Consider the following 26,720-nt stretch of genomic DNA (forward strand, 5'->3'; position numbering starts at 1 on the left):
TGGGCGCGAGGCCCCAGGGACGACCCCGAGCGACCTCCTGACCCGGCGTCGCCCCTCTAAGGCGCCCTCCCCCGCCTCCTCCCGCAACCCAGAGTCTCCCAGGCCGCGGAGGCCGAAGACCCCGGCGACTACCGCGCGGGGAGCCGGGTCTGCGAGGCCGCCCTTCCCTCCCGGCATGCACCATCCTGCCGCCCTCCCCTCCCCTGCCCTCCCCTGCCCTCCCCCCCAACCCCCTCCCCGGCTCCCCGCCCACCCCGCGCGCCCCTCCCCCCTGGTCGCGCGCCGCGGGCCCGAGCACGAGACGCCACCGCCCCTGCCGCCGCCTGGAGTCGCCGGGACGGACGCGCAGTCCATGGGGCGCGCAGGGCCGGGGAGTTGCCCCAGGGGCCGCGGGAGTTGCTGAGAGGAGACCGGGTTGGGCTTTCTCGTCTCCCAGACCCCACCCCACCCTGCCGATCCCACCCCCTGCTCCTTCCTCCCCGGGGGCGCGCACTCGGGCACGCGCTCGGAAGTCGGGGGTCGGCGCAGAGTGCAGGCTGCTTCGCGGGGTAGGTTAGGGAAGCGCGGAGGCGGCGCGCGGGGGCCGCGGTCGGCTAGCAGCGCGGTCCTCGCTAGGGGCGCCCGCCCGTCAGTCTCTCCGGCGCGAGTCGCCGCCACCGCCCGCCCCGGAGTCAGGCCCCTGGGCCCCCAGGCTCAAGCAGCGAAGCGGCCTCCGGGGAACGCCGCTAGGCTAGAGGAACGCGCCGGTGCCCTTACCTTCGCCGTGGGCCAGCGTGCGGGCGGCGGGATGAGGGGGAGCCAGCGGGCCGCGCCGGCCCTGCGGCGCCGGAGGCGGCTCTGGCCCGTGTTGGTCGTGCTGGCCGCCGCCGCGGCGGGCTGTGCCCAGGCAGCCATGGACGAGTGCACGGACGAGGGCGGGCGGCCGCAGCGCTGCATGCCCGAGTTCGTCAACGCCGCCTTCAACGTGACCGTGGTGGCTACCAACACGTGTGGGACTCCGCCCGAGGAGTACTGTGTGCAGACCGGGGTGACCGGGGTCACCAAGTCCTGTCACCTGTGCGACGCCGGGCAGCCCCACCTGCAGCACGGGGCAGCCTTCCTGACCGACTACAACAACCAGGCCGACACCACCTGGTGGCAAAGCCAGACCATGCTGGCTGGGGTGCAGTACCCCAGCTCCATCAACCTCACGCTGCACCTGGGTAAGCGGTGACAGCCCCGTCCCCTGCTACTGCTCGCCAGCAGCCCAGCTCCCGGACCGGCTCCGTCCCCGTAGCCGGCCTCACGGACCCAGACAGCCGCGTGTTGGCTCTCTGTTCCCCGGCATGGGCCACACAGAAACTCCTTTCTCTAACTTCTGAAATAGATCTTGCTTTTAACATCCCGTGAGGGCCAGAATGTTCCGCACGAGTCTCTCTGCTTTCCTGTTCTGACTTAGCGGGATTCTGGCTCTCTGATTATTCTGCACTTCGGCTGTTAGGATTGTGGTTCCCCCCGCCCCCCACCTTTTTTTTTTTTCTGAAGCGTTAATCAGAAACTCCCATCCCCACTTTTCTCTTTGCTAGCAAGGCCATCACAGCGCATTCTTTGATCAGAAACAAGAAGGTCCGCCTTAAACATTTTCGCCTTTAAAATGTTTAGATGTCCCTCCAAGGCTGAGGGTGATTACTCTGTTGAGTTAAGGGGGAATTTGAGAGGAGCAAATGCCGTCGCTGCCTATATTGCCTATGTGGAATTAAAACATAAATTCACTTTTGAAGTTATTGTTCTTTATAGCTGCTCAGCCTTAAAAGCCACAAAGCGATTTGACTGCTAATCCTGGTGCAGAATAAACAAAAGGAAGTGCACTCACTGTAATTGCTGGGCACAGCCTTGTCCCTGGGTAAAAAGGCTCTCCTTTACTGTCTTCCCTTTTGCTTTCATTCAAAGCAAGTGTAGAAACAAGTATAAGTGATCTTTCAGAAATCAGGAAAGGGATGTATAGAAAACTTCATGGCAGGGCAGTGGATGAGGATGGACATGTGTATCTGGAAGTACCAAAAATAATGTTCCATCTAGGTAAGTTTTTCCTCATCTTTGAGATATGTAAATAGGCAGAAAGTTTCATTATTGTGTTTAACCAAGGAACCAATGTGTGAGAAACTGACATTTGACTTAGCGCTTCACTCCCCATTGCCTTGGAAGGCTTGATTATTACCAGTAGTTGGTACTAACGAACTTCCAGAGAGAACAGACTGCCCCAAGCCATTCTTCTGTCAAGGGAGGGTAATTCTGTGAGGCTAATATCCCTTAGGGGTGTTGGAAAGGAACATGTTGTTGGCAAATGGTTCTTTTGATCATGGTTTTGCTGCTCTCCGGTACACTAAACTTTATTTAAGTATCAGGATTCCAGAGAAAGAATTTGACTTACAAAAAGTACTTTGAAAAGTGGGATTAAATTATTGTGTGTGGAATAAGTGTTAGAAAAGCAGAATTATTTAACATCTTATTTGCAGTTGAGTCATTAAACGAAACATTTTGAAAATAATTTTTTTTTTTTTTTTCGAGACAGAGTCTTGCTCTGTCACCCGAGCTGGAGTGCAGTGGCCGGATCTCAGCTCACTGCAAGCTCCGCCTCCCGGGTTTACGCCATTCTCCTGCCTCAGCCTCCCGAGTAGCTGGGACTACAGGCGCCAGCCACCTCGCCCGGCTAGCTTTTTGTATTTTTTTAGTAGAGACGGGGTTTCACCGTGTTAGCCAGGATGGTCTCAAACTCCTGACCTCGTGATCCTCCCGTCTCGGCCTCCCAAAGTGCTGGGATTACAGGCTTGAGCCACCGCGCCCGGCCTGAAAATAATTTCATAAAACGATACTATGACGTATCTGTTTTTCAGGGATTGAAGAAGTAAAGTGCACTGAGTTCAGTTTTTTAAAGGTGACTTTCTAAAGACATAGCTAGTGACCGAGGGTTTCCTAAGATCTGTGAGATTGCTCTTTATTTTCTCCTGTTGTATTTTTTAAGTTGGCCAAAATTATTTTTGAAATTTGTATCCCAAGTATTTTTGTTTAACTTTTGACTTGTTAGTTTCTGTGTTCAAGTTTGAATACCCTTGAAGTCTTATTTTGTTCATTTTCAGATTTTAAAATTTTCAAAGAAAAGGCGTTGCCTGATGTCTCAAATCTCAGATGCCTGAAATTCAATCGACAATTACTGAACAACAGTCTCTTATTTACATAAAGGTGGGGCTGTCAATCTTGGCTCTCTGAATTTTCTCTTGTAGGCACTGTGTAGCTAAAGGTCGTTTAAGGTGATTTCAGAGGTAGATAGATTACTCAGTGATTACTGTTGCAAAGATAATGTGGTAGAGTAAGCTGGTGTCAGTTAAGTTAGATTGCTCCCACTGGGAGGCAGGTATGTTAACTTTGGGTCATGGTTGATTAAAAGGTCAAAAGAGATCTTAGATTTTACCTCTAACATCACTTTTTACTATAAAATGTTTTATGCTTGGACTTGGTTTTGCTGAAATTTCCCTCAACTTTTGGTAATACTGTTGCTAAATGAAATTCATAAAACTGAGTTTAAAACTTGTAAGTTAAAAGTGTTTTCTTACAAGTATTGTGATTAACTGTAAAAATACGTACTTTTTAGTTTAAACTAACTTGACTTGGATACTTGACTTACATTTGCTCTTGGATCAGAAATGACATCCTGGAAGAAATCATGTGTCGTGGAGGAGGTGGGAAGGGGGAAAGGTTTGTGTGTAGTGAGGTTGAGGTTTCTCTTTCTCTCTCCCCTCCCCTCCTTGTCTTTAATGACAAGATTATATGTATACATGTATGTTTTGATCAACAATTTATGACAAGTATGCAAGGTGTTATGTGTCACTGTGTGTTTTCATGTTCAGCATATTCACTCCCCAACTCCAGTTACTCCATGGGCTGTAGCTAACTGATTATTTCCCATGAATTAAAGTACCATGACTGTTTTGTGCATCTATTAAATCTCCCTTCGAGTTCAAATTTCACATACCCTTAAACAAGTGATGCATATTGTGCTTTGCCCTTACAGAGCATGTGAAACTAGAAATGAGTAGTGTGAAAGAGCTAGGTCTAGCCACCACTTTTCTTTTTTTTTTTTTTTTTTTTCTTATCAGTTTAATAGCCACCACTTTTCTAGCCCTCCTTTTGATGTTGAACTTTCGATACAGTAAACTTTAAAATAAACAGTCAAATCGTATATAATGTAAGTAGTTATGTAAGTGTTTTGGCACGGACTTTTTTAAATTATAAAAATGAAACATGACATTGTAAATTCAAACAATAAGTATAGTGACAAATGAGTCTCTTTATCACTACCTGCTAAGCTCCATGCCCTAGAGACCACCATTCACAATTTCTTATATTAATATGACCCTCTAGAAATTTTTCGTGCATACACATGTATATATCAAATTATAGGATCATCGTAACTGGTACTTTTTGGGAGGCTGAGGCGTATTTTAACAGATGGCAAATGCAAATCTGATTATTGTACCTGTGTCATCATTTGCTGTACAAAAGCCAGGAAAATCAGCGTTGATTCTGAAAACGGCCATCTCTTAAGCACCATACACGGTAATCCAGGGTGCAGGGTGCAGTGTGTCCTCGGATAAAAAGAGTTAAAGTTGCTATGGGAACCAGAATTGCACTTTCTGCTTGTTATAGGGAGAAATCTCAACCAGCCACACTTTTCTAAAAAGAAGTCTTTTTTGTTTCGCCTTCAACTTCTGGATGGATTATTCAGTTGCTGTTAAAAAGTTTGGCTTTTAAGTCTTATAAGTTATAGTAAGTTTTTATCAGTACCAGTGGGGTAGTTGATACTATGATTGTAGCTGAGGATTTGCCTTTTATTAAACAGCCCCTTTAATTAATTTGATAATCATTGTGGATGGAAACTTGGCAGACAGGATCCTAATCTTGAGAAAGGTAGCTTTTCCTTTTTCTAAAAACAGTTAGATTAAGGAAAAGAGTGCTTATAAAACCAACCCAATCAAAGTTTATGGAACTCCTAAAATTAACACTGAGACCAGATTAGTTTCCAAGCTCCTCATAAACTGTAGGAACCAATAGTGATTAAATGAAGCTTTTAAATCTGTATCTGAATATCTTCTTTTGTGTGTGTAAATTAGAATAATTGATATATAGGCTATTGCCATTTATTTTCTTTGGTCCTCTGCTGAGTGTGTATGTATTTAACATGGAACAAATGGCAATTTTTCCCTCCAGGAAAAGCCTTTGCAAGGTGGGTTCTGACTGTGTCAGGGAATAGCTCACTGTGGTGACTTCACTGTGGTATTTGTGCACCCTGAGGGGACACTATTTTAGTTTGTCTCACAAAGGCCTGATTTACATTTTGCAGGTTTCAACTTGAGAAGTTAAGGAGCTCTTCCTTAATGGCCAGCAGTTGTTGAACACAGTTTTATAAAGTTGCTGTTGGCTGTTTTCCTGTTCTACAGTTCACTGCTTTTTCTCCAAATTCCTTCTCCATTCTAAGGGCATTCAAAAAAGAATTTACACATTAGGGGAGAAGTTGGAGCTATAAGGCATCCTGACCTCACCTCTTCCATTTGTCATTGGTCATATTTGTGGGAGGAATCAAGTTTTGACTATTTCATTTCTAAATAATTTTTAAAAATTCTGTGTGCCTTTTTCTTTGCACTCCTTCCTCCTGTGCATACTTTCTCAAGTTATTGCCAGATATTCTGCAAACGTTTTAAAAAATACTCTTGAAATATATACCACTGTACCTGATAGAAAGATGTAGAAGATTGAGGGTCCTGTCTTCAGAAGATTATACTCTATTAGGAATTTATACATTCATAATGACATTACAATAATAAATCAAGGATGTCTATATTTTACATTTTATAGCTTATAAGGCCTCCAATTTATCACTGATGAGATTTCTCACAATACAATGAAGGCAAAGATGCTTAGGGTTGTGATTTGCCAAAAGTCATGGAGGAGATAAGTCTTTGACTACTTAGTTGATTGCATTCGTTCTTGTAGCTTGCAGCTTCTCTAACGAGTCTCTCAAAAGAATGTCTGCTTTATCCTAAGCCACTTTAAAAAGTTCATGTATACCCTGGTTCAGAGATACCATACTCCTTTGGTTTTCCTTGTTTTTTTCTCCTGCCTACTCCTTTTTATTTTTGTTTTATTTTTTATTTTTATTTATTTATTGTTTTGTTAGATGAGTCTCGCTCTGTCGCCCAGGCTGAAGTGCAGTGGCCCCATCTTGGCTCACTGCAAGCTTCGCCTCCCCCGGTTCACGCCATTCTCCTGCCTCAGCCTTCCGAGTAGCTAGGACTACAGGCGCCCGCCACCACCACGCCTGGCTAATTTTTTGTAGTTTCAGTATACACTGGGTTTCACCATGTTAGCCAGGATGGTCTCGATCTCCTGACCTCATGATGCGCCCGCCTGGGCCTCCCAAAGTGCAGGGATTACAGGTGTGAGCCACCGCGCCCGGCCTTACTCCTTTTTATTTATGTTCCTAGATTCCTGTCCATGCTGTTCACGCTTTGTGGATGAACTCATGTTTGTCTCAAGGCTTTATTTGCAATTTCATTTGTAAATTTTTAAGTTCTAAAGTTGTATTTCTAGTCACCTCTTTTTCCACATCTGAAAACCTGGTGGTTCTGGTCAATTTGGGATGTCCAGAGACCATATTCAAAACTAAATTCACTTCTTGTTGTCTCACCCAACTCAAAGCTCTTTTGGTATTCCCTATCTCAATGAACTACACTGCTGTCTAACACTGAGGCTGTCAACCTATGTTGCCCAAGTCTCTCCTGAAAGAACCATGCTTGACAGGCTTCGTGAGTAAAGACTACCCTGGGAAACAGTTAAGATCCACTGTTGTGAGATGGGTCAGTTCTGGGTAGCTGTAACTTCACTCCTTTCTTTCCCACCAATCCTCCCTATAATCTGTCCAAGACTCTACTTTTACCTTCTATATCCAGACACTATGTGTCTTGAATGCTTATCTTTCCATCCTCTTTGTCCCTGCCTTACTGTAAGTTCCCATTGCATTTCACCTGGATTGTTGCCACAGCCTCCTAATAAACTGGTGGACTTTCTACCTCCAGCTTTGCCCTTTATATTTGGGCAGCCATCCTTTGGACTGAGTGATGGTTCTAAAATGCAAATCTGATTATACAATTTTGCAGCTAAAAATTCTGCAGTGGTTCCTCAAGATTTTAGGATGAAGTCCAAACTCCTTGGCATGGTGTACAGGGTACTTCAGGATCTGGACCTTTTTGTCGCTTCATGTGCTCACAGGGCTGTTCTTTGGTTTGGAACACTTCTCCCAGGTGTTATACCCTTAGGACTCCTTCCCCCGTTTCTCTCTCTCTCTCTCTCCCCTTTCTATCCTACTCCCTGGCTTGGATTAGGTCTCCCACTCACACCACCCTGTAGGTATTTATCACAGTCCCTATCACACAGGATTATCTGTTTCTTTACTTGTCTGTTTCTACCTTTAAACCATGAAGTTTTTGAAGGACGAGTCAGGGGTTTAGTAATCTTTTAGTTCAGTTAAAGATGACTAGTATTGGTTAATTGTTTGTTATGTATTAGCACCAATGCAAATTCCTGGATGTGTAGTGATTCAGGGGATCATTGCCCTGACCTCATTCTTAGATGAGGTGTAAATGCCCATGTGTCTTGATTTGGGGGTAGGCAAATGATGGCCTTCTTAGCCAAGTCCAGTCCAGGCCTGCCACCTATTTTTGTATGGGCTGTGAACTAAGAATGGTTTGTACATTTTTAATTGGTTAGAAAAAATCAGAAGAATAATATTTTGTGACGTGAAAATTTCGTGAAATTCAAATTTTGGTTATCCGTAAATTTTTGTTGGAGCACAGTTTAGCCCATGTAACAAAGCATTGTCTGTGGCTGTTTTTGCACAGCAAAGGCAGAGTTGAGTAATAGCGACAGACTCCATATGTCCCAGCCCACAAAGGCTGAAATATTTACTCTCTGGCTATCATAGCACAGGTTTGTTGACCTCTGTTCTGGAGCAGTACTTTCATGTTATATAGTAAGTCCTAAGTGACAGATGCAAGCACAGAGAGGATTCGCTTTACTATTTGGGTGGAGACTGGAGGCATTCTGTCTCCAGTGACCCTTGTCTGGCATAGTGTTCATAAAAATATATGTACAGTGAGTGAATAAATGAATGCCTGAATTATAAAACTCCCAGAACATTGAACATTAATTTAAATTCTTCAAAGCAAAACTTTTGAGCTTGTGTTTATTTTTATCAGTGCCATCTCTCCATTTTATAAGATATATGTCACTGTAATAGCTAATGTTAAATGTAGTATGTGGTTTTATTTCTGTAAATTTTTTTAAAAAGTACTAAGGTATGGAACTGGTATGGAATTGGAAAGGCCTATGACTTGTCCTTTTTTGGGTAAAAATTAGACTGTTATGTGACTTGAAGTCATCCTAGATAAATCTTAGGAGAAAACTCATGAATTCTCACATGTGAATATGTATTTCTGAAATGTTAATTTGTATTTTTTTCCTTTAAAAATGGACATAAGCAAATTTTATTTAAAGTATATATATATTCTATAGTTTCAGCTACTTGGGAGGCTGAGGCAGAGAGATCACTTGAGCTAAGAAGTTTGAGGCTGTAGTACACCATGATTGCACCTGTTGAATACCCACTACACCCCAGCCTGGATGACATAGACGCTATCTCAAAAATCAAATCAAATATATATATTCACATGTACATTGTTGAAATAGATTCTTAAAGGAAATTATTAAACCGTTGAGGGGAAAGGTTACAATGAAGTATCTTATTTGCTTGTTGTGTATAGCATCCTTTTAAGTTTAGTGAAGTCATCATGAGAAGATAGGCATACTGTCTCTTTAGGATAGTGAAGAACTGTAAATGGAGAGTACGGTATAGCCCAGTGTATTCCACATTAAAGTGGTTAGGCCGATGAGCAGTAACCACATATTAATCTAGAGTTAATAGGCAGCAGCAGCAGTTGCTTCTTTTTTTTTTTTTTTTTGACAGGGTTTCGCTCTTGTCGCCCAGGCTGGAGTGCAGTGGCATGATCTTGGCTCACTGCAACCTCTGCCTCCCGGGTTCAAGCGATTCTTCTGCTTCAGCCTCCCGAATAGCTGGGATTACAGGCATGTGGCACCACACCCAGCTAATTTTGTATTTTTAGTAGAGAGGGGGTTTTATCATGTTGGTCAGGCTGGTTTGGAACTCCTGACCTCAGGTGATCTGTGCGTCTCGGCTTCCCAAAGTGCTGGGAGTACAGGCCTGAGCCACCATACCCGGCCCTGCTTCTTTACTTGTTCATTTTTCCTGCTGGACTTTATTGACAGCTCTACCACTGTTCTGTTTGGGTTTTAGGGAAAGGTGTTAAAGTTTAGAGCAGAGCTGTTTGTTTATTTTTACTGCTGAAAATTTCTGAGGTTTTTAAAAATATGGGATTAATGTTTCTTTTAAGTTGTCAGCTTGAAAGTGTATAATTTCAAAATGATTTTGTGCTGATTTTATTACTTTGCCTTGGTTGCTTGCTGTAAGACTTAAGATAGAACTTGCCTTGTGGAGAAGAATAGAGTAAAATAAAATAATTTAAAAATAAGAAAAAAAAGATTAAAAACAAAAACAAAAACAAAAACACCTGTGTAAGAGGGCCCTGCTGGAATTTGCAAGCATCTCCTTTCTTGTGACATGATAAAGTTAGATGTTTGCTCATTTGGGTCTAAAACTGACAGCTTGCTAATAGGGGTTACCAGAAAACCCATTTATAGAAACATTCCTGAGATTTTAGAGTACTGCACCATACTAGGGTGGCACTAATTAAGTGTGTCTGCTTTTCTATGCGTGTGTTCTTCTAGGGGCCAGCCTGAAATAAGTGGGCCCAGTCAGCCTGGTACAGCTACATATTCATGAAATAAAATAAAGCAGACTTCACTCTTTCTTAGACAATGGCACCCTCAGATCTCTTGCAGGAGAAGAACCTTATGGTAAGGCTGGGAAATGAATAAGGGGATTTACCTTATTTCTTTTGAACTTTAGGAGTTACATTTCCTCAGTTCCCTTCTTTTACTCTTTGTTTCCAACCGCGTGTGGCCACTTCCTCTTATATTGAGGGCAACGTTAGATTGTTTTATTTTTAGGTTTTTGTTATTTTATCTTTTTGTTTTGAAAGTTGGAGGAGATATTAATTCAGAATCAGTCTTCTTCACATTGCTTGCTTTTTTTTTTTTTTTTTTTTTTTTAAAAAAGAGACAGAGTCTCACTCTGTTGCCTAAGCTGGAAGTGCAGTGGTGCAATCAGAGCTCACTGCAGCCTTGACCTCCTAGGCACAAGTGATCCTCTTGCCTTGGCCTCCCACAGGGCTGGGAATAGAGGTATGAGTCACCATGCCTGGCCTCTTTTTTCTTTTCTTGAATTTGGTACGTGGTCTTGTGTAGAGTTAAGGACTCAGTAAATTTTGTTTCATGATGATAAATCACAGTACTGTGTATGTATGAAAGTTTCTGCTAACCAGAATGATTGTGTCAGTGACTATACAGGTACCTGTCTGTTTTCAGAGACATGGTTAATGACCAGTCTCTTTTTTTCCCATCTTCTTTAGAGTTCTGATTTTGTGTTCTATTCTTGAGCTGGGTGGAGCTCACGAATAAATTTTACATATGTAAAATTTCAGAGCTATACATTAAATATTTGTATCCTTCATTATATGTAAATTATTCCTCAAATAAAAAAGTTAATTAAGAAACTCTCAACCAATTGTAGTACAATATAATATAATTGATTTTGTTTTTTTTTTTTTGGTATGATTTTTGGCTTAGAATAGGAGAGAACACAATGTGAGGTTTCATCATCTAAAATATGCTTCTCTTACTGTCTTTCTCCCCTCTACCAAAAGTTGCTGGCATTAATAGGCATTAACAGATACTTGTTGAGTGATCACATCAGTGAACTAGCTGGTTTTAATTGAGTTATGAGCCCATTTTCATTGAAGTACCTGCAAAGCCCTCTCATACGATCATGCTTGATAGACGCCTCAGGCAGTGGAGCATGGGAAACCTGGGGAAGAGCTGTCCTCTGTTCTCACCTCACTTTAAGCAGGTAGTGGTTTTGGTTGATGCTTCATCGTTTGATGTGGTAAAATGGTAAGTCTGTGGGTTTTGCTGCAGGTTTAGAGAATTCTTTAAGAATGTCTTTCCGTGGCATATGCTTTGGTCACAATGTCTGGTGCTTATGTAACTTGCTATTTAATCTTCATGGTGAAACGTAAATGTTCCACATATCACTTAAATATGGGAAGACCCCATCTTCATTCATTTAAACATGGTCTAGATAATGGCTTTCTCTTATTGAGCCTTTTAGAAATAAAAAGTCTGAAGTTTGAATTATGTGGCTTTCTTGGAGAAACTTATTTTTTATTTATTTATTTATTTATTTATTTATTTATTTATTTATTTATTTATTTTTGAGACAGTCTCAGTCTGTTGCCCAGGCTGGAGTGCAGTGGCATGATCTTGGCTCACTGCAGCCTTCACCTTCCAGGTTCAAGTGATTCTCCTGTCTCAGCCTCCCGAGTAGCTGGGATTACAGGAACACACCACCATGCCTGGCTAGGTTTTTTGTACTTTTTTTTAGTAGAGATCAGGTTTCACCATGTTAGCCAGGCTGGTCTCGGTCTCCCAAAGTGCTGGGATTACAGGCGTGAGCCACCGTGCCTGGCCGGAGAAACTTATAAAGCTATGAAATATTTCTAATGATCTGAAAAGATCTACCCGCTTAAAATGAGATGAGCTTTATTGCATTTTGATTCTAATTAGTGGACAAAGGACTTATGTAAATAAGACTGCTGGGGGAAAATGGTTCACTCATAGACGTTGTAGTATGAGGTGTGTGAGTTATGATAGATATTGAAGATGCTTTTTATATCCTAAAGATATTTTTATTTGTAATGTATTTGAGGAGATCAGACAGAAACATTGACCTGTAGGCAAAATAATTCAGTTGAAACTTTTTTTCTGAGATGGAGTCTTGCTCTGTTGCCCAGGCTGGAGTACAGTGGCACGATCTCAGCTCACTGCAATCTCCACCTCCCGGGTTCAAGCGATTCTCCTGCCTCAGCCTCCTGAGTAGCTGGGACTCTATAGGCACACGACACCATGCCCAGCTAATTTTTGTATTTTTAGTAGAGTCGGGGTTTCATCATATTGGTTAGACTGGTCTTGAACTCCTGACCTCGTGATCTGCCTGCCTCCGCCTTCCAAAGTGCTGGGATTACAGGAGTGAGCCACCGTGCCCAGCCCAGTTGAAACTTTTTAAATTGTTGGGAGAATACCTGCGAAGCATTTTGAAGAGTAGGAATTGAAGTCAGCCAGGAAAGCTTCCTGGATCTTGAAGAAAAGTAATAGACATGAGTGTAGAGTGTTTCCAGGAAGGTAGAGTTGTTTGAATAAAAATCTAAAAATAGTTAGATAATGGTGAAGGCATTATTTGCCATTCATGAAGCAATGAGGATGTGCCAGATGGATTCTGGGGAGAAGAAGAACTTGAAAGCTGGGTGACAAAAGAAAGTAAATTACCTTTTGTCAAGTGCCTGCTGGTTACCTCTTTGAATTCTTCAGACTTGAGAACTATTGTTAACCCCTGGGGAATAATTGTATGACTAGTGACTTTTCTGAGGTTGCATAGGTTGAAATCCAGACCTGCTGTGATACATAGATTTTGCTCTTGCCACTCTGCCGTGTTAGGTCAGACCTGCTGTAAGTGAAAGTGAATTCTAGAAAGACCTCAAATTGATAAGTGAAATGAGAGTGCTAAAGAACTAAGCATTGTTTCTCTGATAGACCACTGCTTGAGGATCTCTGGATTTAGTTTGCTCCTGTTAAAAGGGCTTTACACTTATTCTTGAAGAACAGAGGATTTTTTTAAATTAAAAATACATTTTTTTTTATTTAGACAGGGTCTTGCTCTGTCATCCAGGTTGGGGTGCAGTGGCACGATCGGCCACCATGCCCAGCTGAGGATTGTTTTCAGTGGAAGAATTTTAGGTTTTGGGCACATGTACTAGTTGTATGATGTTTAGCTGTTAATGCTTCTAGAAATTTCTAAGGAGTTTATTGAATTTGAGAATGAGGTCCTGGATTTTGTCAGTGTCTGTTGATAGAAAAAAATACGCTCTACCTGTGAAAAGAAAATTTCTACACCTTCTGAATTTATTATGCCAAAGGGAAAAGTTAGGCCCTAGAAACTGAGTCACATAACGTAGCTGTTTTTCTTCTCTGGTGCGTGACTGTTGCTTAGGGATCTTTGTGTTGAGACATTACGTATAAGCAGATACCCTATTCTTTATTCAAACCTAGACTAAGTGAAGCTGGAGGTAGAGACCCCTGTGATTGTTATTGCTTTACAATGGAATGTTAAGCAACCCCCTTAGAGTATAATAGTAACCAATCAAATCTTGTATCTGTATGTTAGCCTTATATAGAAAATGTTGTAATTCTGTTCTACTTCCCTATTTTTGCCCATGTAAATGATCCTTACCTTTCCCAACACTGGGAAGTGCTGAGCACCATTCTTCAGTGTCCATGTTTCCTGGACAACTACCCTCACTCTTTGTCCTTGAATGAATTCTTTTTTTTTTTTTTTTTGAGACGGGGTCTTGCTCTGTCTCCCAGGCTAGAGTGCAGTGGCGCAATCTCGGCTCACTGCAACCTCTGCCTCCCAGGTTCAAGTGATTCTTCTGCCTCAGCCACCCGAGTAGCTGGGATTACAGGTGCTTACCACTGTGCCCAGCTGATTTTTGGATTTTTTAGTGGAGATAGGGTTTTGCCATGTTAGCCAGGCTGGTCTCGAACTCCTGACCAGGTGATCTACCCGCCTTGGCCTCCCAAAGTGCTGAGATTACCGGCGTGAGCCACCACACCTTGCCCTTTTTTTTTTTTTTTTTTTTTGATACAGAGTTTTACTCTGTTGCCCAGGCTGGAGTGCAATGGCGTGATCTTGGTGCACTGCTACCTCTGCCTCCTGGGTTCAAGCGATTCTCCTGCCTCAGCCTCCTGAGTAGCTGCAATTACAGGCATGTGCTACCACACCCAGCTAATTTTTGTATTTTTAGTAGAGATGGGAGTTCACCATGTTGGCCAGGCTCCCAACCTCAAGTGATTGCCCACCTCGGCCTCCCAAAGTGCTGGGATTACAGACGTGAGCCACTGCGCACAGCCGAATGAATTCTTTCAACTGGATCCTTTGTGAGAAAGACATTACTCTTATTTGTGAAGAACAAAGGATTGTTTTCTTTTTTCTTTTTTTGTTTTTTAGATGGTGTTTCACTCTTGTCATCCAGGCTGGAATGCAGTGGTACGATCTTGGCTCACTGCAACCTCCACCTCCTGGGTTCAAGCAATTCTTCTGTCTCAGCCTCCTGAGTAGCTGGAATTACAGGCGCCCACCACCATGCCTGGCTAATTTTTGTGTTTTTAGTAGAGATGAGGTTTCAGCATGTTGGTCAGGCTAGCCTCGAACTCCTGACCTCAGGTGATCCATCTGCCTTGGCTTCCCAAAGTGCTGGGATTACAGGCGTGAGCCACCGCGCCTGGCCCAAAGGATTGTTTTCAATGGAAGACTTGAAGGTTTTGGGTACTTGAACTAGTTGCATGATATTCAGTTGTTAATGGTTCTAGGAATTTCTAAGGAATTTATTGAATTTCAGAATGAGGTCCTGGATTTTATCAGTGTCTGACAGGAAAAGTGTACCCCACCCCATTTCCTGAGGGATGGTCAGTGCCTTCATTTATACAGGGAATGCCACCATCTTATCTCCTTTCTGCCTTATCCATGACTTCTTTCTGGTTGTTGAGAATTGCTGAGTTTAGTTCACTTGCTTACTTTATCTGACATTATATTATAAGGCTGCCTGGTCTATCTTCACATTCTAGTTCTTTCCCTCTCTGCTCCAAGTAAATTCTAACCCTTACATGGTATGTTTTGTTGTTAAAAGTTTGCTAACTGAAAAGGTGTAATCCACCTTTTGTTAATTGGTAGATAGATAGCTACTGTAGTCCGAGGAGCTTTCTTTGTCAGTATTAACATTATTCAGGTTCAGAAGTGATACCATTCACTTTGATGTCTGTATATGTGAATTTGCAAATCTGTAAGTCTCTCTTTCCATCTTCCCCTCTCTCTTTCTGCCTCCCTCCTTTTCTCTTTAGTTTCCCCAGAGTGTTGCTGGGCTAAGGTTCAGTCAGAGGACTCTTAGATACCTTAATTTTTTTGGTTTTATTTTTGAAGAAAGGGATCATAGTTCCCATTAGGACATGTATTTATAATGTGTTTTCTTTTGCTCTCCCACCACACTCTACCTCTGCTTCTAGAACTTAAAATTCTACGATTGTTTTTTCTCCCTCATGCCCCATCCCCTTTTTTAAAAAAGTCAAAACTCTTATTATAGTAGAACTTTACAGGTTTGAGTTGGCTGATTAAATATACTAAGTATTACTGAATCACTGCCCTGCCTTTTCTGCTTTCTTTACAGACCTGTTTAGTATACATTGTATGTACTTTTTTTTTTTTTTTTTTTTTTTTTTTTGAGGCATAGTCTTGCTCTGTTGCCCAGGCTGGAGTACAGTGGTGTGATCTCAGCTCACTGCAACTTCTGTCTCCTGGGTTCAAGCAATTGTCCTGCCTTAGCTTCCTGAGTAGCTGGGACTGCAGGTGTGGGCCCCCATGCCTGGCTAATTTTTGTATTTTTAGTAAAGATGGGGTTTTACCATGTTGGCCAGGCTGGTCTAGAACTCCTGACCTCGGGTGATCCACCCATCTAAAGTCCTGAAATTACAGGCATGAGCCACCGCTCCTGGCTCACAGATGATTTTTTTTTTTTTTTTTTTTTGAGACGGAGTCTCGCTCTGTCGCCCAGACTGGAGTGCAGTGGCGCGATCTTGGCTCACTGCAAGCTCCGCCTCCAGGTTCATGCCATTCTCCTGCCTCAGCCTCCCGAGTAGCTGGGACTACAGGCGCCAGCCAACACGCCCGGCTAATTTTTTTGTATTTTTAGTAGAGACGGAGTTTCACCGTGATCTCGATCTCCTGATCTTGTGATCTACCCGCCTCGGCCTCCCAAAGTGCCGGGATTACAGGCGTGAGCCACCGTACCCAGCCCACAGATGATTTTTAAATGCTCTTGCTCAGTTTCCTTTCTTACAGGGAGAGTGGGTGGCACCTTGTGCTATACCAGAGGGCTGAGTGTTGGGTTTAGAATGTCCTCAATGTCCTCTCTTGTCTCTGTTGTTTTTTATTTTGTTTTGTTTTTGGTCAGTTGGTAAAATATAAATGCATAAATGTTTTCTCAGGGCTTTTCCATCAACTTTCTCCAGAGAGAATGAAAGGATCCCAGTGATTTCCAAGGAAAAAGTTTTGCAGTTTTTAGAAGGGGGTAGTGACAGCATGATGAAATGAGCTAAATAGCTTTTTTTGAGTTTTCACTGGTGGGGACTAGGAAGTGATATTTTCCTGCCCTGGCATCACAAATCCCAATTAGAGGCATACCCCTATTTTGATGGTGCTGGTGACGTCATCTGTTTTGATGCCACTAAGTTTAAAGAAGTTTTTCTAAAAAAATTCTGGATCATGATCTGATAGAGTTGAGCATGCCAGAATTTTCATTGAAATTGTGTTCTTTTGGAGGTGGAAATAAACAAGGGACTAAGGGTAAAGATTGTGGTGAGGTCACGGGAGGGCTAGAAACCAAAAGAGCAATTGTGTACATGAATTGCTTTGGTCATGTGATTGCCCCTTCTTGGGTAAAGGGTCATGATCAGTGGCCTTTAGTGTCTTGGATTAACTTTCGGAGCAGTCCATACATAGTTTTGAATTTGTGGTATTTTAGACAAGTTCATGGGATAGAAAGTCTATTGGAGACTATAAATTCTTAGAATTCTGCAAATTATGAGCATTTGTGGGAACATCTGTAATGCAGCTGTAATAAAATTTGTTTATTATCAGGATTGCTTTAGAGGCTTTTGCTGGGTTGTTTATTACTGTTTTCAGCGTTTTTGCCACATGCGCTGAAATAGTATCGACTCCTAGGTAGATTTCAGGATCATTCAGTTTTGTAGCCATTCTAATCAGGTTTAAAACATATGTCCACTTTAGAGCTCTTACGTCCTGGCACAGACGTCTATGGTGAATCTAGGCCATTTCAAGATGGACACTGATTCTGGAATTAACATACTTCCCAGATGTTTGTAGTACAGATTTGTTTTCTGTGCTGTCTGTCATGTGTTCTTCTGTGTCTGTCTCTATCTGTGCTTTCCTCTGTTTTTCCTTTTAGAATCCCTGGGGAAAGGTAGGTATCTGCTTTTGGATTGGGAAATAGAATAGGCGTTAAATTTTTGGTGAAAACCTTTGAGTTGGTATTGACATTTCTGTGAGAGGAGAGGCTTGCTTTGTTCCCTCAAGGGAGACTGTTGGTGAGGGTGGTGTTGGGGGTGAGACTCTGAATGTAACTAGACACGGACTTCTTCACATCTCTAGTGGTTTTCAATTATGAGATGGGCAACTGATGATCTGAGTCAGCAGCCTTTTAACCATGCCTGACTGAAGAGACCGTGTGTTTGAAATTCACAGCATTGCCTGGATCCCTGCTGTCTTTTTGTGCCTCCTGCTAACACACAGCTGTTTTTGTTCATACATCGTTTTGTGTTCAACTGCCTGGTTACTTCCTCAGGTCCCTTTTATGGTGAATAATGGACACATGGGAGTTTGAACACCCAAGTGTGTGGTTATTCAAACAGGAAGTCTCAAGGAAGCACAGTAACTTTGTCAGAGGAACAAAAGATGGGACAGGAAAGGCTATTGATGATTCTAGGCTTCAAACATCTGTCGGGAAATCTGATAATTTCTGAAATGCAGATATTCCATAGCTTACAAAACAAGATGGTTTGTTTATTTGGAACTTGTTCCATTTTTTAAAAATCAGGGTATTAAATCCTAATCCATAAAATAGAAGTGGTGGGAAAAAAAGGATATAATGTGGCATCATTAGTGTGAAAAAGAGGAGAGAGGTTCTGCCTGTGGCTTGACTAGGTTTCAGGAGAAAGGCTGGAGCAGCTCATCTTGACTGAAGGTAACCCTGAGGCTGTATCCAGGGTTGAGCACATAGGTGGGACTTGACAGAGGCTGCTAGAGCTGACAGAATTGGATTAAAAGATGATTTTATGCAGAGCTTTTGATGATTGAGCACTGGAGGAATATGAGATAAAGAAGAATGTAGGTTGCACTTGAAGAGCATGCAGTCCAGTGGGAGAGTATGAATGTGTGTATCAACAAATATACTCTGAGACAAAACATAAAGTGCCGTGAGAGAAGGATAGAAATTCCATGTGCCTGCAAAGGAGATATGACTATAGCAGATCAAAATAAATGCTTCCCAGAACGTTTATCTGGTGACTGTTAAGATTCCTTATGACCTTGGGATTCCTTGTTTATGTGATAAAGGACTTGCCAGAAATAGTCAAATAAATCCTGATTTTAGATTTAACAATGAAAATTAAATCTGGAAGTCAAAGAAGGGGGAGCTCTGGGTTCATAGCAATTTATATTAAGCAAGCGGGATGATGCAAATGCTAAAGGAAAGAGTACTGTGTCAGGCTTAATTAATGGAAGTGATAGTATTCAAAGTAGTACAACTTCTGTGCATCTTATTCCACTGCCTTTAATTTCAGTCATGGTAAACTGTTCATAGTAAAACATGCTCCCACCGCGTGGGTACTACTACATTTTTTTCTTGACTCTTTACTTTTCTGTTTTTTCCTTTGGCTGCTTCCTAATCATCTTTAAAACTCCTGACAAATTTCAACTCCTCCAAGAAGATTTTGCTAATTTCTAATTCCTCTGTTCCCTCCATAGCACTTGCCTTTATGTCATTTGATGTTTACACATCCACTCACTTCTAAAATCCAGTAAGCATATTGCATACCTAGGATGTGAGGGGTGCTATATTGTATTGTTTTCTCTCTTTCCCCCATTAGCTGAGTTCATCAAAGATGAGACGAATTCATAGATTTCTTAATTCATTCATTTACAAATATTTATTAAGCACCTGTTATGCAAAAGGTACTGCATAGTACTGGAGACAGGGCAGAGAAGACCAGAGCTTAAGTTCTGGGTAAGAAAAAGCATGCAGTAGGCCGGGCGCGGTGGCTCAAGCCTGTAATCCCAGCACTTTGGGAGGCCGAGACGGGCGGATCACGAGGTCAGGAGATCGAGACCATCCTGGCTAACACGGTGAAACCCCGTCTCTACTAAAAAATACAAAAAACTAGCCGGGCGAGGTGGCGGGCGCCTGTAGTCCCAGCTACTCGGGAGGCTGAGGCAGGAGAATGGCGTAAACCCGGGAGGCGGAGCTTGCAGTGAGCTGAGAACTGGCCACTGCACTCCAGCCTGGGCGGCAGAGCAAGACTCCGTCTCACAAAAAAAAAAAAAAAAAAAAAAGCATGCAGTATAAGGGACCTGACCTAGGGAGGATTTCATTAACTTCCCCTACCGCCACCCCACTGACTTTTATGCCCCTAATGTGTGTACAGCATAATACCTTTTATATGGTAGTAGGAGCTCAAAAAAGTTTGTTGAATGAGTGAATTTCTATTTCTTTGAGGGTATGGCCATAGAATGCAGATGAGTACAACAAACAGCAATTTTTTTGCCTTGTAGATAGAGTTTTTAAAATTGGTCAGGCAGAATAGGATGACTAGTACATGGTGTAGTTTCCTTGCCAGAATTGTTAGATAAAGAGTAAGCCACTGTATCAGAGAGCTCCAGTATAAAGTAATAAAGTAAATAAAAACCCAGTTTTAAATCATTGGAGTTTGTTTCTCCTTCAGGTGGTAGTTCTGAGGTCAGTGGTTCAGGACAGCAGGGTAGTTCTCCACACTGACATTCTGGGACTCATGAGTATTTCCTGGAAATAATCTGGGATCCTTTAGGGTATCATTCTTACGTGCCTGGTTGAGGCTGGGTGATAGGCCCCTGTGCTTTCCAATTGGGAAGATATTGAGGAGTGTGTGCCTAAATCTTAACACTTGAAAATCTTACCTCCCAAAAGTGCCATAATACCTGAAAGTGTATTATCTGCCACCAGAGAGAGCTTAGTCACTTGACCACTTCATAAACACAGTAGAGGCTGGGAAATGGGGTCTAGCTGGGTGGTCTTGTGCCTGGCCACAGATCTCTTACAATGATGGATGGGTTGGTGGGGAGAGAACAGATTTTTGGCAGACAGCTCTGCCATGCCAACTCCTGTGCTGAAGAATTGGGTTTCTCCCAAGTTTTAGTCTTTCTGGAGAGTCTTCAGAGGTTCCCATTCTGTGGCTGGCAGTTTTAGGGAGTGGATATAGAAAAATAGTGACCACGCTCACTGTGGATCCTCACTACTTTAGCTTTTCAGGAAAAAGAGCCTCTGAAGAAAGGATGTGTGCTCATTCTCCTCTTCCCAGTGCACAACCTTCACTCCCTCGCTTTGCAGAATTGGTTTATTCTTTGACCTTTTCCATTTTCACACCCCCAGCCTCTCCTGGCACTGAGATCCCACTGTCCCTTCTTGGAATTGTGTACTTACACGGATGGACTCCGTGTGGATCTGCCTCGGAGGAGCACATCCCACATGGGCATTATCTCAGTTCACTTGACGATGCTGGTCGTGTTTACCTTCTGCTGTGACAGACCAATCAGAGCTGTTTTAAAATCCAGATGTCTTTTAGGAATGAGAGTTCCAGAAGTGATAAATCAGTGCTTTTTGTGGCTTGAACATACACAGTTTTGTTGTGAAATTTTCTTAAATGTCTATTTACCTTTTTCTTCAGTGCAAGTTCATTGAAGGCGGGAATCATGTTTTAACCATTAATTAGGTGTCCAACTTCCAGTGGGGTGCTTATGATCTAGTAGATTTAGGAAGATGGGTGTATGTTACATAACACCCTCAGCAGTACCCCGCTTTCCAAGCAGTTGAATATATCTGCAGTAAAACATATTCATACGAAATAGGCTGATGAAAGGCTATCACATAGCCTCACACTAGGTCATGTTTTGTTGTCACACATTATGAAAATCTTCTGCTGCTTAGGGCTTTTTGAATTGAGAATCACAGGTGAAGGATTATGGACTTATATCACATTTGATTATATAAGTTATATCACTTTTACAGATAGTGATAAAACTACTGAAGACTATAAAAATGTGAACAGTAGGCATCTGGTAAATTGGTTATCTAATTAAGCAGATAAAGTTTAATAGGAAATTTCATTTCATTGAAAGGGTGAATTTTGACATGTTCTAAGAATTTGATTGAATGGGTTATTAAATTATGGTAACAATATTTAGAACTACAAATAGGGCATTACATAAATGTTTAAAAGAAGAAGACAAATAGGGTTGAATTCTGATAAAAAGTGACCTATTAGAAAAGTATTTCTATTCCTCTAGGGACATCAGTTCAATTTTTGTTGTTGCTTGTTTCTTTTTCGTAAAAAGGCATTGCCTTTTAAAAATCATTTAAAAAAGGAAGTGTCATTTTTAATGACATTATTACCATGCATAGTTTTGTTAGAAACCTGGCTGTGTTAAAGCCATTTCATTTGAGATACATTTTGAATTGGAAGTTATTCTGTTATTCTTGTTTTCAGAAGCAGATACTTTTGGTGATGTCTGTGTCCTTCTTGTCTGCTCTTTGTCTGTTTACCTACCTGCTTATCACAACTTTCTTACTGTCCAGTTTTTTTTTTAATCCTTAGTAAATCAGTGTCTAGGAATCTTTAATCACTCAATTTTGAGGATGACTGTGTAAATGGTTATAAATGATTGCTTTTGCCTGTCGTGTTCTGTCAGCTTGGTTTTTGCTTTCTAAAAGATTACAGTCTCCTTGAATTGACATCTTTCTTTTTAATTTTTTTAAAGTCAAACTCATTCTCTTCATTTGCACAGAGTCCTTTGCCCAAAATACATCATGTTGTCCTCTGGGCTTTATTGTCCTAGTTTCTTTTGGAAGAAAAATGCCTTCTCTATAAATTCTTCCCCACATCTTAGAAGTGTGACACAGCAGTGCTTACTGTATCACTCATTGGTCACTTGAGCATACCATCTTCTTTGGGAATCTTTTTTATGTTTATTTATTTATTTTCATATGCGCCCAGCATGGGAACCATGTTTTAAACCATTAGGTCAGTAACTTAGAGCTGGGTACTTGACTCGTAAAACGATAGGCATTTAAATATTCTTTGGCTCTTTTGATGAATCAGAAGACTCTCAACTCTAAACTGACAGAGAAGCATAGGACTAAATTAAAAAAATATTTCTGGACCATGGCTTTGGAAGGGTGTTTGGAAGAGCTGTGTTCACTAATCATTGGAGAAAGTCCACGGAGCTATTTTCTCAAGATTTAGGACGTCCCCCTTTTGTGGACGGTAGTAATAGAAGACCTGTCTGTCTGTTCTGTTTAACTTTCCTTTAAGAACTGGAAAATAACTGAAACTAGCCACAAAACGGTTTCTTTTTAAGAAACGTCGTCTTCCTTTCCAGGATCCACAGTGCCAAGTTAAATACCTTTCTTTTTTTAGGGTAGCAGAGTTTCTCACAGTGATACTTTTACGTTTCTGTTATATTAACTGTAAAGTGTCATGAAATTGATGTCTAAATGCTTTAAGAAAAATAAAGATTCACTGAAGGCTTCTTGTCATTTGAAGGTTATTAAAATATAATGCTTTGCTTGTAAATTCTTAATACTGATTTCCAGTGAACCCAGGGATTATTTCTCAGAGAGGAAATTCTCTTGTCACCTAGGCTAATAATTACCAAGTGCTCACCAGTAGCAAGTAGAATCTTCTCAGTAGGTTTTTTTTTTGAAAATATATATAGCCAGTTGTTGATTAGTATGAATTACTGTTTTGTACTTACAAGTCAATACAAGGTAAAATAGATCATTGTTTATGCAGCCAAGTATTCTGTTTTAGTGCATATTAAATAGGGAGTAGAAATAAAAGCTTCCATATGAAGTAGATTAGTAACTCTGGGGACATTTCTTCCAATTTTCCTCACCCCAGGTATCTACTACCATGGATTTTATGTTTTAGTCTTTTGCTTTCAAAATAAAATAGTTTTATAATTCCTAAACAATGTATTGTTTGTTTTTGAGCTTAGTAAAAGTGGTATTCTATATGTGGTAAATTGGCCACTTGCCAATTGAGAAAAGTTCAGTATATTTTTGAAGTGTAGCTGTAGTTCATTCATTTGCATTCTTGTCTAGTTAAGATTATACTACACCTAAGCTTTTGATTATCCTGCTGATGGATTTGTTGTTTTACGAATAGAATGCTTCTGTGGGCGTTCTCACACATGTCTCCTGATGCCTATGTGTGAGATTCTCTCTACCTGGGTTGCTGAGTCATCATACGTGAGTTTTTCAATGTTACAAAATAATGCAAGTTGTTTCCCAGAGTGATTGTGCTAGTTTAGATACTCACCTAGCAGTGTTAATAGGCCTGTTGATCCACATTGGGTATTGTGAGAATTCTCAAATTTTGATCATTCGGTGGTATAAAATTGTATCTTAGTGGTTTAATTTATAAAGGAGAGTATCTTTTCATGTATTTATTGGTCTTTCATATTTCCTCTCCACAAAATGTCTCATCATGTTTTCTTTCCTCTATTGATTTGTAGAATTCTTCATATATTCTTTATACTAATCCTTTGTCAGTTATGTGTTTTCCTTATCTTCCAGTGTGTCCGGTGTCTAATTTGTCTTTTACATTTTTTGCATGGTATCTTTTGAACAAAATGTCTTAATTTTAATGTAATCACATTTGTGGGTACTTTTTCTGTTAGTTAGCCCTTTTGCATCTTATGTAAGAAATCTTTCCTTATATTTTCCTTTAAGGATCTTCTAAAGTTTTGCCTTTCTACATTTAAGTTTATCTGGAGTTGATTCATGTGCATTGTCTTTATCTACTAGGACAATTTCCTTTCCAACTTATTATTCTATTTTAGAAATATCTTAGCTATGTTTAGGCCTCTGCTTGTCCATGTAAAATTTAGAATCAGGTTGTCAAGTTCCTCAGTAAGCTGTTTGCATCTCAACTGAAGTTGCATTGACTTTGTATATCCATTTGGATTGAATCGACATCTTTATTACTGATTTTTTTCTCCATGAACATGGTATAATTTATATCTTCTGTATTTAACTCCAGTAATGTTTAATAGTTTTCTCCTCATGAACCTTGCTCTTTTCCTGATGGATTTATTCCTAAATACATTTTATTTTTTGTTGCTATTGTAATTTTATCTGAATTACACTTTCTAACTCTTTGTCACTGGTATATAAAAATAAAACTTTTTATTTGTATATTGACCTTATAACCACTTGCTTAGTTGTTGTATTCTAATAATTTGTCTTTACCTTCTATTGGGTTTATATGTAGATAGTCATCATCTGTAATAATGACAGTTTTGTTTCTCCTTGCCAAGCCTTAACTCTTTTACTTTTTTCTTTGTTGATTAGAACAATGTACAAAATACATTTTAAAAAATTCCCCTTAAATATTATGCCTTTACAAAGCTCTGCTAATTTGATAAGTGAGATATGTTTTAAAGTTTATCTCTTTTGTAATTGTGAAGGCCATTTTTAATTCTGTTACATAATATTTATTTCTGTAAGCTACCTCACTTTTTTTTGTAAAGAGGTATGATACTAACAATTTCTTTCAGCTTAGTTTTTAACTTGGTTTACTGTAAGACCATTTTAAGAAATGTTTTGGGTACAGGTTTCAGTGAATTAAAATAGCTCTAAAATATCAAATTAGGTAGTATTCAGATATTATTCACTTCTTTGGTAAAATTAGCTACCAAATTAGTTGTTGTTCATACTGTTTGATGCAATAAGTGGTAATTTGGAAAATGGAAACATTTCTATTCATAAAATTCACTGGAGATTTGATTAATACATGTATTTCTCTAAAAACAAAGCGAACTGAACCAGTGGTGACTCGAGGAAGCATTGATAGAGGGACTTGGGTTTTGTTTTGTTCTTCGTAACCAAATCACTCGATTACAGAGTGTGAGTAAGTTTCTCAAGCTTCTGAGATATTTTAGGTCCATCTTTATATTTTTATATCAATTCTGCGGATCATGTATTTTAAGCTCTTTTTTCTCCTTCTCTTTAAAACTATCTAACACCCTCTGAAACCTTATTTATAATCTGAGAAAGGATTGCATTTAAAAAACTTGAAACAAAGAGTGTTGAATGTGTGGGACCTTGTTAAAATGTTGTCTTGTAAAATGTGATAGATATGAGTCTTTTAAGTTTTTTAAGATAGGCCCATGTGTAATTTCTCTGTAAACACTACAGAAGTAGTTCTCAAATGAATGTAGTACTGTCCTCGTAGGGATATTTAGTGGACAGGAGGGGGTTGTGGGGAATTGGAGGGGATGGGAGACAGTCCAATACAACAAAGAATTGCCCAAATCCTGCCTAACTTTTCGATTTCTCACCGGACATTTGTGCTATTAAAAAACCTGATTATGAATATCTGAGCCTAGAACATAACTTTGTCTTTACACATAGTTTTTTGCATAACTTTATTATATGTAATTTCCCATGAATACAACCACCATGTAAATAAATATTTTTATTAGCTTACCAAGAGTTAGTTCACCAATTAGGAAGGCCCCATCTTGCCAACACTGCCTCTCGTGGTATTCAAGTTGCCCATACAACACATGTAAATCAGTCTGCTTTTCTAGCAATCAGAGTGAATCTGTGTACAAATTTGTATATTCTTAGCCTCTTTTTTTCTAAAATATCAAATGTAGATAAGTGTTGATAGTAGCTGAAATTTTGAAATTTGCGTTTAACCATCTTTTCCTAAACATGAATAGCTATTACTGTGTCTACCCTGTTTCTTCTTATGGAACAATGAAATCACTAAGAGTAAGTGAACACTTTACAAGGAAACATGCTGGTAAAGTTGGCAGAAATATGTCATTGTTCCTCATATTCTTCACTCTGACAGTCTGTAATTTGTTCTGACCTGTTACACCTACTCAGTTAAAATGTCCTCTTTATCTTAAAACATACAGGTAAATCTGCTGGTGCTACGTTTCCCAACACTGATTTTTTATTGCAGTGTCCACTTATACCTCTGCCCTTTCATTTCCTGTATGCCTTGTACAGAATGACATCCAATTCTGGTTTTAAAAGTATGAACTTGTTTTAAATAAGTACAAATGTCTGATAGCTTTGTTATGCATTCTAGTATAGTAATCCCTGAGCTATTACCTATTAAAAGGCATGTATTTCCTTTTAACTTCTGCTTTATGTTATAGTTAGAGCTACACACACATACGCCACCTACCCCACTTGTAAGTTATATATCTTGTAGATTATATAATTTATGGGTTTTATTTTGGGATGGTAAAGGAGAAGCATTACAAAATATTTGTTATAGGATTGGGGGTGTGAGTGTCTGTTGAGCTTGAAAATCTTTACAGCACCTCATCCTCACACATGTAGTCTTTTAAATAGTCTCCTGCCCCTGTATTCTGTCTCCCCTCCACTCTGTTGTACACAGGAAGCCAAAGCCCTCTCGAAAATACCAAGTATCACTTCCTCCTATTCAAATTCTTAGCCAAGTTGTTATCTGCTATTAAC

The 26,720-nt window shown here is 40.6% G+C and overlaps 1 protein-coding gene across 1 annotated transcript in view; it reads left to right on the plus strand.

The window, feature by feature from the left end:
- Positions 1–495: 495 nt before the first annotated feature.
- Positions 496–26,720, plus strand: part of LAMC1 (laminin subunit gamma 1) — a 121,268-nt gene continuing 95,043 nt past the window's right edge. The window contains exon 1 of the mRNA XM_010368927.2: positions 496–1,202. Within this exon, the coding sequence (XP_010367229.1) occupies positions 788–1,202 (415 nt within the window). The 5' untranslated portion in view covers positions 496–787. The remainder of the gene's footprint in view (positions 1,203–26,720) is intronic.

The sequence above is a fragment of the Rhinopithecus roxellana genome, chromosome 8 (assembly GCF_007565055.1).
Source record: "Rhinopithecus roxellana isolate Shanxi Qingling chromosome 8, ASM756505v1, whole genome shotgun sequence".
Classification (NCBI taxonomy): Eukaryota; Metazoa; Chordata; class Mammalia; order Primates; family Cercopithecidae; genus Rhinopithecus; species Rhinopithecus roxellana.